At 32.9% G+C, this 14,031-nt stretch overlaps 1 protein-coding gene across 1 annotated transcript in view; it reads left to right on the top strand.

The window, feature by feature from the left end:
• The window catches only part of LOC115883429 (probable NADH dehydrogenase [ubiquinone] 1 alpha subcomplex subunit 12), a 34,601-nt gene extending 20,848 nt beyond the window's left edge, over positions 1-13,753 (top strand). Inside the window, exon 2 of the mRNA XM_030901791.1 lies at positions 13,432-13,753. Within this exon, the coding sequence (XP_030757651.1) occupies positions 13,432-13,689 (258 nt within the window). The 3' untranslated portion in view covers positions 13,690-13,753. The remainder of the gene's footprint in view (positions 1-13,431) is intronic.
• Positions 13,754-14,031: the final 278 nt, after the last annotated feature.

The following is a 14,031-nucleotide window of genomic DNA, read 5'->3' as shown; positions in this document are numbered from 1 at the left end:
TGAATAGATAGATAGATAGATAGAATCTCTATCGCACATTGCTCAGCCATCCTGATACTTGTTTACAATTCGCAACGGTCGCAAACTGTCTAATTCAATGCAAAATACAAGAAGTGACTAAGAATGTGACATATATCACGCTGTAACGCTGAGAAGGCGACTCCATACTATACCACATTTGGCGCGTAGTCCTATTCCATTCTATACCGCGTTAAAGACATTTTCAATGCTAAACTAAGCTTGGAGGCGGAGCTTAGAGACCCTATGCTCTCTACATGGTATATTATGGAAATACGCTAACGGGATACCCATATGGCTACATTTCCGTTTCCACTGTAGCAGCGTTTTTTCTAAAAATATTTTGAAGAGTGTTGATAGAGAGCAACTCTATTTCAGTCCTTTATTTGGCATAAACCCACTGGAGACTGAGTTTTTAATTTTTATTTTTATATGGGAGTTTTTATATATTTCTTTTGCTATCGAGAAAAACCCAGAGATTTTCCTTGATTTAAGAAAGAACAATCATCGGATTGTTACTATGGGTTTTTTAACAGGACACTGTCTCCTCAATAAACACCTCGGTAGATTGAAGCTAAGAAACAACGGCAAATGCAGATTATGTGGGGAAAATGGGGAAACACCAGAACACCTTATTAGTCCACGGCCACACAGAAAGCGTTTTTAGCGTTTTGCGTTTTTTGCGTCTCAAGCGCTTTTTGCAATTTTACCGTTTTAAGCGCTTTTTTCGATTTGTGTCCATTAAAAACACGCAAAAGACGCGGCAGGTCTGCAGTTTCTATCAAGATGTCAATTAGTAATGTCACAAGCTCGTGGATTCCCGGCCCGTCCAACAATCTGTGAGAAAGAGATAGGCGAGATCGGCGCCGTTAGCGTTGAAGAGACGAAGATAAAAGATGCTGGGATTGAATTGTGGACGGGACGGGGCATATATTCGGAGACAAACACAATCTACTGCTAGTGCCAGTGGTGTGTGTAAAAATAATTATTATTATTTGCCATTTATTTTACGAATGTTAGTTTATATGTGTATAGTTTTTTTATGTTGTAGTGTTGTGATTAGTACTTGTTATAATTATAATATAATATAATAAATAATTATAATTATATAATAAAATAATAAATATTTCTAGTTGCTAATGCAATTTTAGGACATGATTTATGAAACATTTTGGAGTGAAACTTCTTTACGCGCGCTGGGAATAAAAATTGGAGGCCGTTACATACGACCTAGTGAGACGGCCTTGACACACGAGCTCGTTGTAACGAAACGTGTTAACGGCTTAGAAATACGTAGTGACGCGATGTGTATTTGTGAGCAGTCCACGTGTTTATCAAGAATATTGATATTTTAATACAAATTTTGTAAAAGTGAATCAAAATATTACGTGTAAAAAAAAATATTTGTTACACGTAAAAAACTACTTTTTACGCGTATAAAACTATTTGTTACTGGTAGAAAGCTATTTTTTACGCTATTTGTTACTGGTAGAAAACTATTTTTTACGCGTCATATTTGTTTCTGTTAAAAAAACCTTTTTTACGCAGAAAAAAACACTTTTTACGCATAAAAAAACTATTTTTTACGCGTAAGAAAATATTCCTTTAATTTATTACTTTTTCAACATTTCAAACTACACTTTTTCAAACATTTCCTTCAAATTTTTGAATTTAATAGAATCTACCTAAACAATAGATGTGCTTTATAAAAATATTTTTAGATAATACTAGTTAAATATTATTTTATTTTATTTATTTTTATTGTATTATTAAATATAACGTCCGCCTATGACGAGGTCTCATCTTAGAAAACGCTAAAGACGCTACAGAAAACAAACTGATTTGTTTTTATTTCGAGACACGCTGAACGCTACACGCTTTTGGTGTGGCCACCCCTATATAATCCTGTTATTTTGTTTTAGTCGCTAAAGACGCTTCACGCTAAAAACGCAAGACACGCTTTCTGTGTGGCCGTGGGCTTACTGAGTGCACCGAGACGATAACCATTCGTGCCATAAACTTTGGTACGACTGATATCGAAGATGGAGAACTAACCTCTATAAACCCGTCTCAGATACTGGCTTTTGTCAAAGCCATGAGACTGTATGATGAGTTATAACTTAAGAAAGGGAGACACAAGACACAACAGACCTATCTGTAAGGTCGCGGTGATTAACTTTCCCTATCCTATACAATCTACGATGTCTTGACTATTAATTTATTGGGAATAAATATTCTATAATTCATTTACACTTACCAAATAAATATTCGACAAATATCCCTTTTTAGCAGCAAGATACCTGAATTATATATTACTGACAGCACTGTTTAAAAACACCAAGTTAATACATAATTATTTAACATCTCATTTAACAAACCAAGTCTTTGCTTATCAACAATTCTAAATATACTAACTAAACGAACGAACTTTTTTAAAAAAAAATCGTGTGACTTTATCAGAACCCCGTTCTATATAAATATTTAATTTCGTCTAACAGTAAATGAGGAGAAAATGTGAATTATTGCCGGAGAAAAATAAGCACGCCATGGCGAGATAGATTTGTACGGTTGTGGATCAAAAACACTCAGGAATAAGTGTAAGTTTTGTAGAACATCAATGTTTATTAGTTTCTCGATGGGAATGCCTTGAAAACAACCTATTTTATTGAGTAAACAAAAACATATTATGTATTCTTTATCTTACTGTGTATATTTTTAGTACATGATAATTTGAACTTGGCGCCTGGAGCTGATATCAGAAAAATGAAAAGTGAGGATGCAATGGGGACAATAAAAAAATTATTAATTATTTTTTTACCATCTATCCTACGATAAACAAGATTAAATGTTAAGGAACGAACTATGTTAAGATAAATGCAAGGAACAGACGTTTTTTACGATTACTTCGAAAAATGGTGTGGTTGTTAAAAAACAATAGTTTTGATGACTTCACATTCACCATTTACAAAAAAACTGAAGGTAAAAATATACCTACAGTTTCTTTTGAATCCTTTTCACCAACATTGTATTGCGTGTATTAGTTGTTGAAGTATGAATGATCCAACGTATAGTAGTCTTGAGGATGTATATTATGTACTAATAACTAGCGATGGGAACTATCGAATGAATTAGACTATCGAATGGTTACTGAATGAATGATTTCAACTATCGAATGGTTTTATTCGAATAAAATCATTCATTCATTTGTATACTAAAGCATATGTGACAACCTCGCCGTGCGACTAAATGGTTATCGTTGCGCCACGAGCCACGACTATCGAATGCTTTTGATAAATGAAATTTAGTATTCGTTTGATTTTTGTGTGCGTCAGTGCATTATTAATTCTTCCAAATTTTTATAACTTCGCCTTGTAAATACTATGCTATTTTTGCATTTATTAAAATATTTAAAATACTAAAATAGTAGTTTTTTTTAATTGACGATTGTGTGCGAAGTGGTCAAAATTTTTCCGAAAATTTGTTTGATTTTCCGTAGCCCGATCTTTCAATTATTTAATTTTGTATGTATATTATGGTTAGATTAGATTACATTTTTTAATGGGAAATTTTGAGAAGTAGCAATTTTTAAGAGAGATGAGATGAACTTCCAATTAATTTTAAAAATACATATTTGTATTTTAGACGTTTTAATAATATGAATTAGTTGAACTTAATCATCATATTTAAGTAATGTGGTTAAGTAAATGGGGTTATCAAACTCAAATTTTGGGGTGAGAAAATTAAATTGAAAGTTTTACACGTGCCAATTTAAAAACAAATGTTAACAATGTTTGTATTTTGTTTATGCTAATTCTCTTACATGTAGTTTTTTGCGAAGAAATATTTCATTTATTTTTTAAAGTAAATGCCAGTAAAAGTAAATATTATTTTTAAATAGTAATATTAAGTAATAAAAATTAATATAAATAATTTTGATTTCTAATTTTTTATTTATATTTTCCTTCCATTACACTGCATGCTTAGAAAATTAATAAATGTTTATATTTCATGATTTTAAAATTTGTTGTTAATATAACAAATTAGTTCTGTAATTATTATTATTTAATAAACCAACATTGCCATTTAGAGACTATATTATTTTTAAATAGGATCTAATATAAATACTTTTGACTTCTATTTGTTGTTTATATTTTGATACTACTTAAAAAAAATGTTTATATTATTAAATGATTTTAAATTTTGTATAAAAAATTATTAGTGTTATTATTATTTATTAAACCAGTCTTTGCTTAAAAACATTAAAAATCATTTTCCTACATCCAAATAAAAAGTATTATTGCAGTGTAACAACAGAAGATTAATAAAAAAAATGCAAAACATATAGACATACTATCCCTAACTAACTAATGCTAAAGAAAAATATTCTTTGCTAATACCAACTAATACGAATATATGGCAACAGCGCCCTTCATAATGTATTTTCTGTGTAAATACTAGCACCTCAATAAAAAAAAAATGTGTCCTTATCTTTATTAGACTCCGCAAAAAATCAAAAAGATGCCGGCTTCTTTCATAGCATTGCCACCGACCGCTGTCGGGTTTCTAGGAAAGAAACCTACGTCGCCGGACGACAACTAAAATCCAGTTTATATTTTATTAAAATCGATCCTGACGAATAAATGAATTTGATAAATGAATGAATTTTATAAATGAATGGTTTTTGCTGCCGAATTACTAGAATACAATATTTCAAGGCAGATGACGCATCTATTCGATAATTTTTATTCGAATAGTTTTCGACGAATGTTTTCTTACTAGCTATCGAATTATTCGAATGAATTGCAACTATCGAATGTTTCGATTGTATTCATTCGATAGTTCCCACTACTACTAATAACTATAGTGGTGCAGTGGAGATATTCAAGAATGACTGGAATTGTGAAAACTATTACATACATACTTTGAAAGCACCAACAAAATCTCCAGGAAGGCTAGGATAACAGGGTTGAGGACGACAAAAACGCTATAGGAAGAAAGTTTCATTCGCTTTAAATTAATAAACAAATTCCTACTTTTGACAAAATTTTAAATTTGAAAAAGATGAAAATGTGCAGGAAATAAAGAAAATTTTTGGCGTATGAATATCACAAATGATGGAGCGCCTCTCAATAAAAGAACGACACCAATTGGAAGGAGTTCCAAATGCATTATTGAGGAAATGGTCAGAAACCGATACATAACCTTGCCTCCGTAATTCTGTGAACTAAGTCCAATAGAAATGATTAAAATCGTTTGTAGTGAGAAAAAATATATTTAAAATAAATGATGTTGGAACACTCAATATTCTTTGTAGAAATTGACTCCGGGGAAATATGACTAAATTTTTATAACACGTAACTACAGAAGAATATGAAATGTAGGACTTAAGATATCGAAATAAACAAAATGGTAGAGTTTACAGTTACTTATTCTCACTTCTTGTATTTTTATGATACAATATATTCAACATATTCACGCGAACAACCCTAACACAATCAAAAAGAAATTATGCGACTTTACCAATCTAAACATATCCGAATCATTGCACAGAAATACTTTTATTAAATTATCTAACACTAAATACAAATCAAACATTGATAAATGGGAGTAATAATTATTATTCATATTCTGGAATCAATACACTTTAAAAAGTTGTATTCAATAAAGTCTTATAAAAATAATGCATCTTTAATGATAAAGACCCCATTGAAACGGCATATAAGTATTGTTGACGTCTGTTTATGGTCTTTGATTCGTTCAATAGCAGACAAAGAAAAAGGGGGTCGATTGCAGCCAGGGAAGTATGTGATCCATCCTCGCTCTCGTCATCCTTTGTTTTGCGCGGTCCATATTTTTTAAGTACCAAGCCATTGTTTATAGACACTACTATAAAGGGTCAAATCAAATATGGATATTTTTCAATTTTATTGTAGGGTCAAAAAAAATTCAAAGGTATGGTAAAAAATTCAAGAAAAATGGTATAAATAAATATGCTACAAGCAGCATTAAAACGCGATATGAAACAGTTAAATTTACTAGTGTGTAGCGTTTTTTATAAAACATTACCACTGCGAACGGCAGCTTTTCATCGGAGAGCAGTCGTGGGTAAGGTATTTCACTAGAGAGAAAACTAATCAATAACAATAACAAAAAAATATAGATATTGGGCGCCAGACATGTACAGAGAAAGAAAACACAGTTGTAATTACTTAACACTAGTGACTATATTCATTCATGATGTATCCTGATGGTAAATAGCATTGCACAATTTTAATAATTATTATAGTGGTTATATGTCGAGTAAAGCTATGTATGTAAATAATATTAAATATGTTCTATGAAAAGACTATGAAAAATACAATGCGTGTAACGTTATAAAAAATATAAGAAAGGTAGCATTACTTTATTTAAATTGTTAAAATTTATGCGGTGTTAAATCTGATATGTTGCAACCTGTAGATTCTAGAATCTATGTCTGCTTATTCATCTGTTAATATAGCGTAATAATAATATCTATAGAAAGTAATACTATTACAAGGGGTAATGTAATGAAACCTAAAATCTAAATCATATTGTAACAACTAAATCGATATAAATGTTCTTAATAATCTAACCACTAAATATAGTGTGTACGATATTATTTAAAATGTACGTTAAGTTAAGACTGAAAATCGACTGAAAACCAGAACCTAAATCTACACTTAGCTGTTCTTGAGGCAATCCTGTTTCAAAGAGTAGCAGCGTGAAGTGGGCTCATATCTCTGTACTGTCTGTCGGCGATCCTGTTGGCCAAAACAACAAAAGGGGCCAGAATGAGGACACCATGAATCAATACAGCCGTAGCTACTGACTAGGCTTAGAAATGGGAGCGAAGTAGCATGGGGCTTACGCTGTATCCATACTGTGGCAATATGGGGACACTACCCGTACCTTGGAACACTACTAGGACCTTGGATAATGTCCGTAACTTGGACCATAACCTTGGACACAGTCCGTCCATAAGATAACGGTACAGGGGAACACTACCCGTACCTTGGATACTACTAGGACCTTGGATAATGCCCGTACCTTGTAAATAATCCGTCCATAAGATAATGTACGTCCATAAGATAATGTACGTCCATAAGATAATGTACGTCCCTAAGACCCTAAAAATACGAAACTCTTGTTTAAAAAACCAAACAAGGTCTAATAAACAAAATAAACCTACCTCGAAACACTTCCGAGGGCTCCATAATAAAGAAAAGAACTGTCCTTTCTTCCATTTAACATTCTGGAGGACAACAGCAAAAGTACACCAACTTGTCAGCAAAATACAAATACGAGTTAAGGTGGGTCAATCCAAAACTCTACCCTAAAAATATTCAATAATAATATCGAATCTATAAAAGATAATAACTCATCTTTACCTGTAGCTTCGAAATGGCAGCTGATTCAGATTTTGCAGCTAGATTTAAATTGTCATTTCTAAAAGCAGGATTTGCAACCGTGCCGCAAACTGGCCAAAAACAAAGTGAGGTTAAAACGCAGAGAGGCGCCTTGAAAGGATCTTGACAGCGCGCGCCTCCACAGAAAAGTGAAACGATAGCAGGGTTGCTGACTAGAGAAAGTAAAAATTACGCCAAGCGCGTCAAATAAACTATCCGGCCTGAACGAGAGGGAATCCGGTGATGATAGGCCAGACATCATATATTATATATAAAAAAGACATGTAACGAACTAAAAACGTTACAAGTAATTAGTAATTACATTTTATATTGTAAATAATATAGAGCAATATTTTTAACAAAGCCTGTCAAACGAGTCAGGGAAGATTTGACGTCATCCAAACAATGACAGAAAATAAATTTATCTGTAAATTAGTATCATATCACGTATCCTCTACTCTGGTGGGACAGATGATAGCTGTTTTATAAAACATGCAAAAAAGAACTGAGGAATTATTTGGTCTAAATAGAAATTGACTGCATATCATGCTGCATAATACCGTTGGAACACGGGACATAGGGAATCCCATGTAAATTTTGAAAAGTTCAAATATTATCTCCCCAGATGATTTTATGCAAAAATTGTATTATACTTTTTTGAAGATTTTTACCTGGAATTTCGTTTTATTTGGAATAGTAATTTAAAAGTTATTTGCCAAAAACTACCTGGATAATACTAAAATTTTATAATACGGCCCAGAAAAAGCTCCAATTAAAATACTAGCAAAAACGTGATTGTGTCATTGTCCAATTCGATGTCACATTTTTTTTTGTTTACAAGAATTTATACGGATTGGAAAGGATGGTTATTTTTTTCTGAATTGGGAATGATCATGTACAAAAGAATTAGTGGAACTGAGACTGAGAATAGTATTCGCGGTGTTTGACTTGATTGTTGTTCATTACTCGATCACTCGCCGGCCTCGCTCTTACCACATTCATCCACAATAATTAAACAAATAAAAGATATATTTGTAACTAAAGGAATTCTGTTAAACTATACTAACTAATAAAGCTCCAAATCCTCCATTCACAGCCAAACATTACCACAAAATTTGTCTTTCAGTTAATGATTGTAAAATTCACACCTCACAATATAAAGCTGTTAAGGGGAGAGAACATAAAGACGGTTTTTGAGTGTGCTTCACAGGAAGAAATTGTTCGGTGAAAGATCATGTCGTCTTTTCCTACTGTATCCACCAATAGACGGGATCAATGTTACTCTTTTCTTCAACATGCAGAATATTCAAGTCATTGTTATTTTCTTCCTGTTGCATGGGATCTCCTATGTTTCCAACGACGATGCAGCACCCGGTATATTATGTTAGCTACATTAAAGGGTGATTAAAACATATGCTGTGGTGAATTTGTGTAATTTTCAAAATGTGCTTATTTAAGAAAGATATTCATTTCACTGCACATTGATCAAAGAAGCAGGTATAATAAAATGGTAAGGGACATTTCCTTATACTAAACAGAAGCACACTATTTTGAGGCTGAACTTGCTAAAATAATATTGAAAATCGTCGTTACTATTACAGTCACACGCCATGCTTTAGGCGTAAATGTCATACGTCTCATCACTTCTCACTGCACTCCAAGCCAAATTATCCGCATTCCTCGGTTTCTAAGCTAAACAAATCGTAAATATCTTAGGTATATTTTTAGTTTTTAAACGAAGATACAACTCAGGGACTTCAAATATATGTAATAGCATATTTTTTATGAATTTTGCTTTATAAAAATGTAATGAAAATTGTAAATAGATTTTAGATAAGACTCAAAAAAAGAAAAAATAAAACATTTTTTTAAATTTATTCAGAATTTTTTAGTATGTATCTATTCTGAAGTTCCCAAAAAAAAGTTGTAAATCTTCTTCTTCTTCTTCTTTCAGTGCCTATCCTCTATGGATGTTTATGGTTTCGTTATTGGCCCTAAACTGGTGGTACTGCGCCTCATCATTTTTATTTTTACTTTTTTATATTTTTATTGTTACGTTTTTATTTTTATTTTTATGTTTTTATTTTTGTTGTAAATCGCAAACTGAAATAATATTGCGCTTGCAAATTTACAATCGCTACGATTAAATTGCAGTTTGCGATTTTCTGGTTATCTCTACTCTCTAGTTACTCTAGTATACTTGTAATTTTCGTTTTTCCGTTTTCTCCTTATTTAGTTTGTTTTTTTAATGTAACTAGGTACGATCTTCTTACTGAAAGTTCTTCTTCAACGAGTATTGATCAAACCTCTTCAAGCTACGACTGTCGCGTTTCTCATTTCAAAGATCTATCGACATTATACTTTACATAGTTTCAAGGAGTAGCCTCTGTCATAGACTAAGACTAGAGTGGTCTTGTAAGCGTTCTTATTTCTCTTGTTCAGCTACAGAAACACACTCCAAAAAATCTTTAAATTACAACAAGGTACTAAAAATAGATTTATTCATGTCCGGGTGGCTCATCGAAAACGTTCGGCAAGGCATAACGGCCAGGGTATTTATTTTTTCGAAAAATCCAAAATCACGTCAATTTTGTTTATGAGGGGGACAACTTTTGCCCCAAAAATGATTCAAAATATTCAACCCTCTAAGCGGGGGTGTCATCCCCCAACTTTTTTCAAATGGAAAGGGGAGTCAAGTGGCGCCGCAATGAAAAGAGCTTTCTATTCTCTATATTTCCCCGCTTCGTTTTTGAAAATCGGTCGAGTCATTGAGAAAATATGAAGGATTGAAATTTGAAAAGTTTATTTAAGCATTTATCAGAGTAAATGATAATCACAAGATTAAACGAACTTACCTGAAGTGAAGTTCAATCTTGATTATATGAAGGTCTCGTCGAAATAAATAAGTACAATGTAGTACCCTTTTCTGCGTGCTGCGACCACACATTTTAAAGCCTAAACAAACAAATTTCAACATGCCCCTCGCTTCCCTGCTCCCTTACCTCATTATATGCCCTTGCATCATTTCTTATTTAGTCAATTTAAAGATACTTATTATGTTGTTGTAAAATGAGGTTATTATGTTGTTGTAAAATGAGGTTATATACGGAACTTATTTATTTCGACGAGACCTTCATATAATCAAGATTGAACTTCACTTCAGGTAAGTTCGTTTAATCTTGTGATTATATTCGGTCTCGTCTCATAAATAAGTACAATGTAGATTTTTAAAGTAATAACAACAACATAATCTTTTCTCCCATTTCTATATTGAAAATATATAAAGATTAATTTCTCAGCAAAATTATTCTCATTATCCATCAAGGATCTATTGTAAACAGTAGCGAACATTCTAGAATTTTTAGACCAACCAGCAGCGAGTCTGATGGTATCAAAATTTAACCCTTTCCTGGCAGCTGCTGAAGTTACAGCATGCCGTGTGCTATGAGCGGTAAAATGATCCGTATCAATCCTACTCTTATTTAGGACAATTTTAATCCAGCGCCCCAAGGTATGAGTGGATGTTTTCTTATGCGGTTTCTTGATTGTTACGAAAAGAGAAGTTATACTTCCTCTAATGCTCTCTGTTCGTTTCAGATACTCTACTAACGTGCTAGCTACGCATAAATTAGCGTCTTTCTTGAAATAAGGTAAGTGTAAAAAGGGTTGCGGCTTATTTCTACCGAATGTTTTTAATCTTGCGCTAATTGTTATATGTATTTCCCCTAACTTCCGAAAAATTTCCCTTATATCAATAAGCGATAGTGTTTGTAAACATTGACCCGATGCTAAGGCCAGTAATGTCACTAATTTATGCGTAAGCCCCTCCCTAATCTTTTTCTTTTATGCATGTTTTTATTTTCTAATAACTTTAATCGCTTATCCATCCGTTTAAGATAATCTAAAAACACTCCGCTCTTCGGAGCGAGAGCGCGATCGATATCTTTTACGCGACATTCGATGTGGGTCGTACCGCACACAAAAAAAGACTAAATAAGAAATGATGCAAGGGCATATAATGAGGTAAGGGAGCAGGGAAGCGAGGGGCATGTTGAAATTTGTTTGTTTAGGCTTTAAAATGTGTGGTCGCAGCACGCAGAAAAGGGTACTACATTGTACTTATTTATGAGACGAGACCGAATATAATTAAGGATAAATTCGACCAATTTGCTGTTTTTTTCTTATTATTTCTAGATGTTTACGCATTTTTTCACTTGCTACAACGTTGAACGATCAGGTGCGGTAGTTGCTAGATAGCTGTTCTGTGACTTGTACGTTGAAGTTCTTCTCAATATCGTTAAACTGACCCACAATAGAATTTCCAAAAATACGAGCCCACACGTTCAATTTCTGAGGGTTTTGTGTGTGCACCTCGTGAAAAACCCTGGGGTTGTCCTTAGCCCAGCACCGACAGTTGTGCCGATTAACTACACCGTTCAAAAAGAAAGTACACTCATCCGAAAAACACACATTAAATAGGAAATTAGTATCATTCGCCACTCGTTCGCTCATAGTTTCACAAAATCGTCTTCGTTGAGTTCTTGTACCAACTGAATTTTGTACAGGTGGAACGTTTTTTTAATATCCTTTGGAAACTTGTACGATTCCCGCCGGTCTCATTGATTAATTTTGTACTCAGAATACTGTCCATGGCAATTTGGCCCAATACGAATACCTCCATATCTTCATTTACTACAGGATTTTCCCTCTGCTTCTTTTTATTCATAACGGAACCAGTTTCGCGAAATTTTGCTACTAACTGGCGAACAATTTTGCCATAAAGGTGTTTGACAGGATGGCGTTCATTGAATATCTGCTCAACCCGATTGCAAACATCTAGAAATAATAAGAAAAAACAGCAAATTGGTCGAAGGAATTTATCCTTATCATTTACTCTGATAAATGTTTAAAAAACTTTTCAAATTTCAATCCTTCATATTTTCCCAACGACTCGACCGATCTTCAAAAACGAAGCAGGAGAGTATAGAGAATAGAAAGCCCTTTTCATTGCGGTACCCCTTGACCCCCTTCCCATTTGAAAAAAATCGGGGGATGACACCACCGCTTAGAGGATTGAAGATTTTTCAATAATTTTTGGGGCAAAAGTTGTCCCCCTCACAAACAAAATTGACGTGTTTTTGAATTTTCTGAAAAAAAAATTACCCTGGCCGTTATGCCTTGCGGAACGTTTTCGATGGGCCACCCTGTATTAAGATAAAATACAGTTGGAGTCGGAAACTTTGGTCGTGTTCCAACAGTAAAATAAAACACTAGTTCATCACAATACACCAAAATAATCCATTAAACAGCAGATGATTAAATTGAGCTTTAATCATCTTATACAAGGCGAGTCTTTAATAAGTGCAAATATTTCCAGGGCTGGTAGATCTTGATAAAAGAAACATTTTTTCTCTTTGCCGTTTTTCAAATAAGTCGAAAATAACCGAGATATTTTACTGTGAAATTAAAAAAAAAGATTTTTCCCTTAAATTTTGAGAAGCACTGGATCTTTTCTGGGTTTTCTCTCTCGCAAATCTACTACCTACTACCTATGTTACGATATTGGTTTTTAACTTAAAATTAAAAACACTTTCAAAAAAAATTCGCGAAAAAACTCATAGATGTGTTTCTGGGGTCGAAATATACTACCCCTAAAAATATTTGCACTTATTTAAGACTCACCCTGGATAATAATGAAATTTATCGTCATTATAGCCAAATTATGAGTACTACTTACTTACATTTATGTCTCTATCGTGTTTATTGAAAGTAGAACTTACCTGAAAAAGAAAATCTGATTAATATTTTTATTCAAATATGTATATGATATACTTATTTATTTTTAATTTGTGATAATTTTTTGACGGATAAGACAAAAATATAATTCATAACAAAAAGACAATCGAATTGTATCATAAGAAATGAATTGGTAAAAATCTAAATAACTTATTTTCAGTATTTTGATTAATTGTATTTTTTCACCTAGGTTGAATACGCCCCATACTACGTTTTAGAATACGATGGTAGTCAAATACCAGCTGAATGGTTTGGATGGTTGCATTACAAAACTGACCTTTTACCATATTGTGACCCATCTAGGCCAAACTACAAGTGGATGCTCGAGCACGAGGAGAATATGAGCGGAACGACAGGGCAATTTATGCCTTACAGTACCACAAGACCGAAGATTCACGTATGGGTTCCGCCAAAAAATTCAGATAATAAAAATAATAAAAACTGTTAATTACTTTGGATAAAAAAAATCCAAAATTATCAAAATATTATCTTGGATATTAAATATTGTATTTACGGAGTGGTTGATTTATTTACCCTTGCCAGACGGATGGTTTAAAATACACAGTAAATACAATAATTGAAAAAAAAACACTAATTCAATTAAATAAAATTAAATTTATTGACTTTTCATACAAAAAACTAAATTTATATATACCTTATGCCGGATCTAGACCACAAATTAACTACAACAGATGCGAAAGAACACCGAATTACGCGTTCAGGTTTCTGTGACTTTCAGAAAGAGTTCATAGACAATCCGCATCAATGTATAGTTTGGGTTATTTGTTTG

Source organism: Sitophilus oryzae, unplaced genomic scaffold, assembly GCF_002938485.1.
Source record: "Sitophilus oryzae breed Bouriz unplaced genomic scaffold, Soryzae_2.0 scaffold_1901_pilon_pilon, whole genome shotgun sequence".
In the NCBI taxonomy this organism is placed as follows: Eukaryota; Metazoa; Arthropoda; class Insecta; order Coleoptera; family Curculionidae; genus Sitophilus; species Sitophilus oryzae.
Note: the sequence above shows the minus strand (reverse complement) of the source record. Positions and strands in the feature narration are given on the sequence as shown.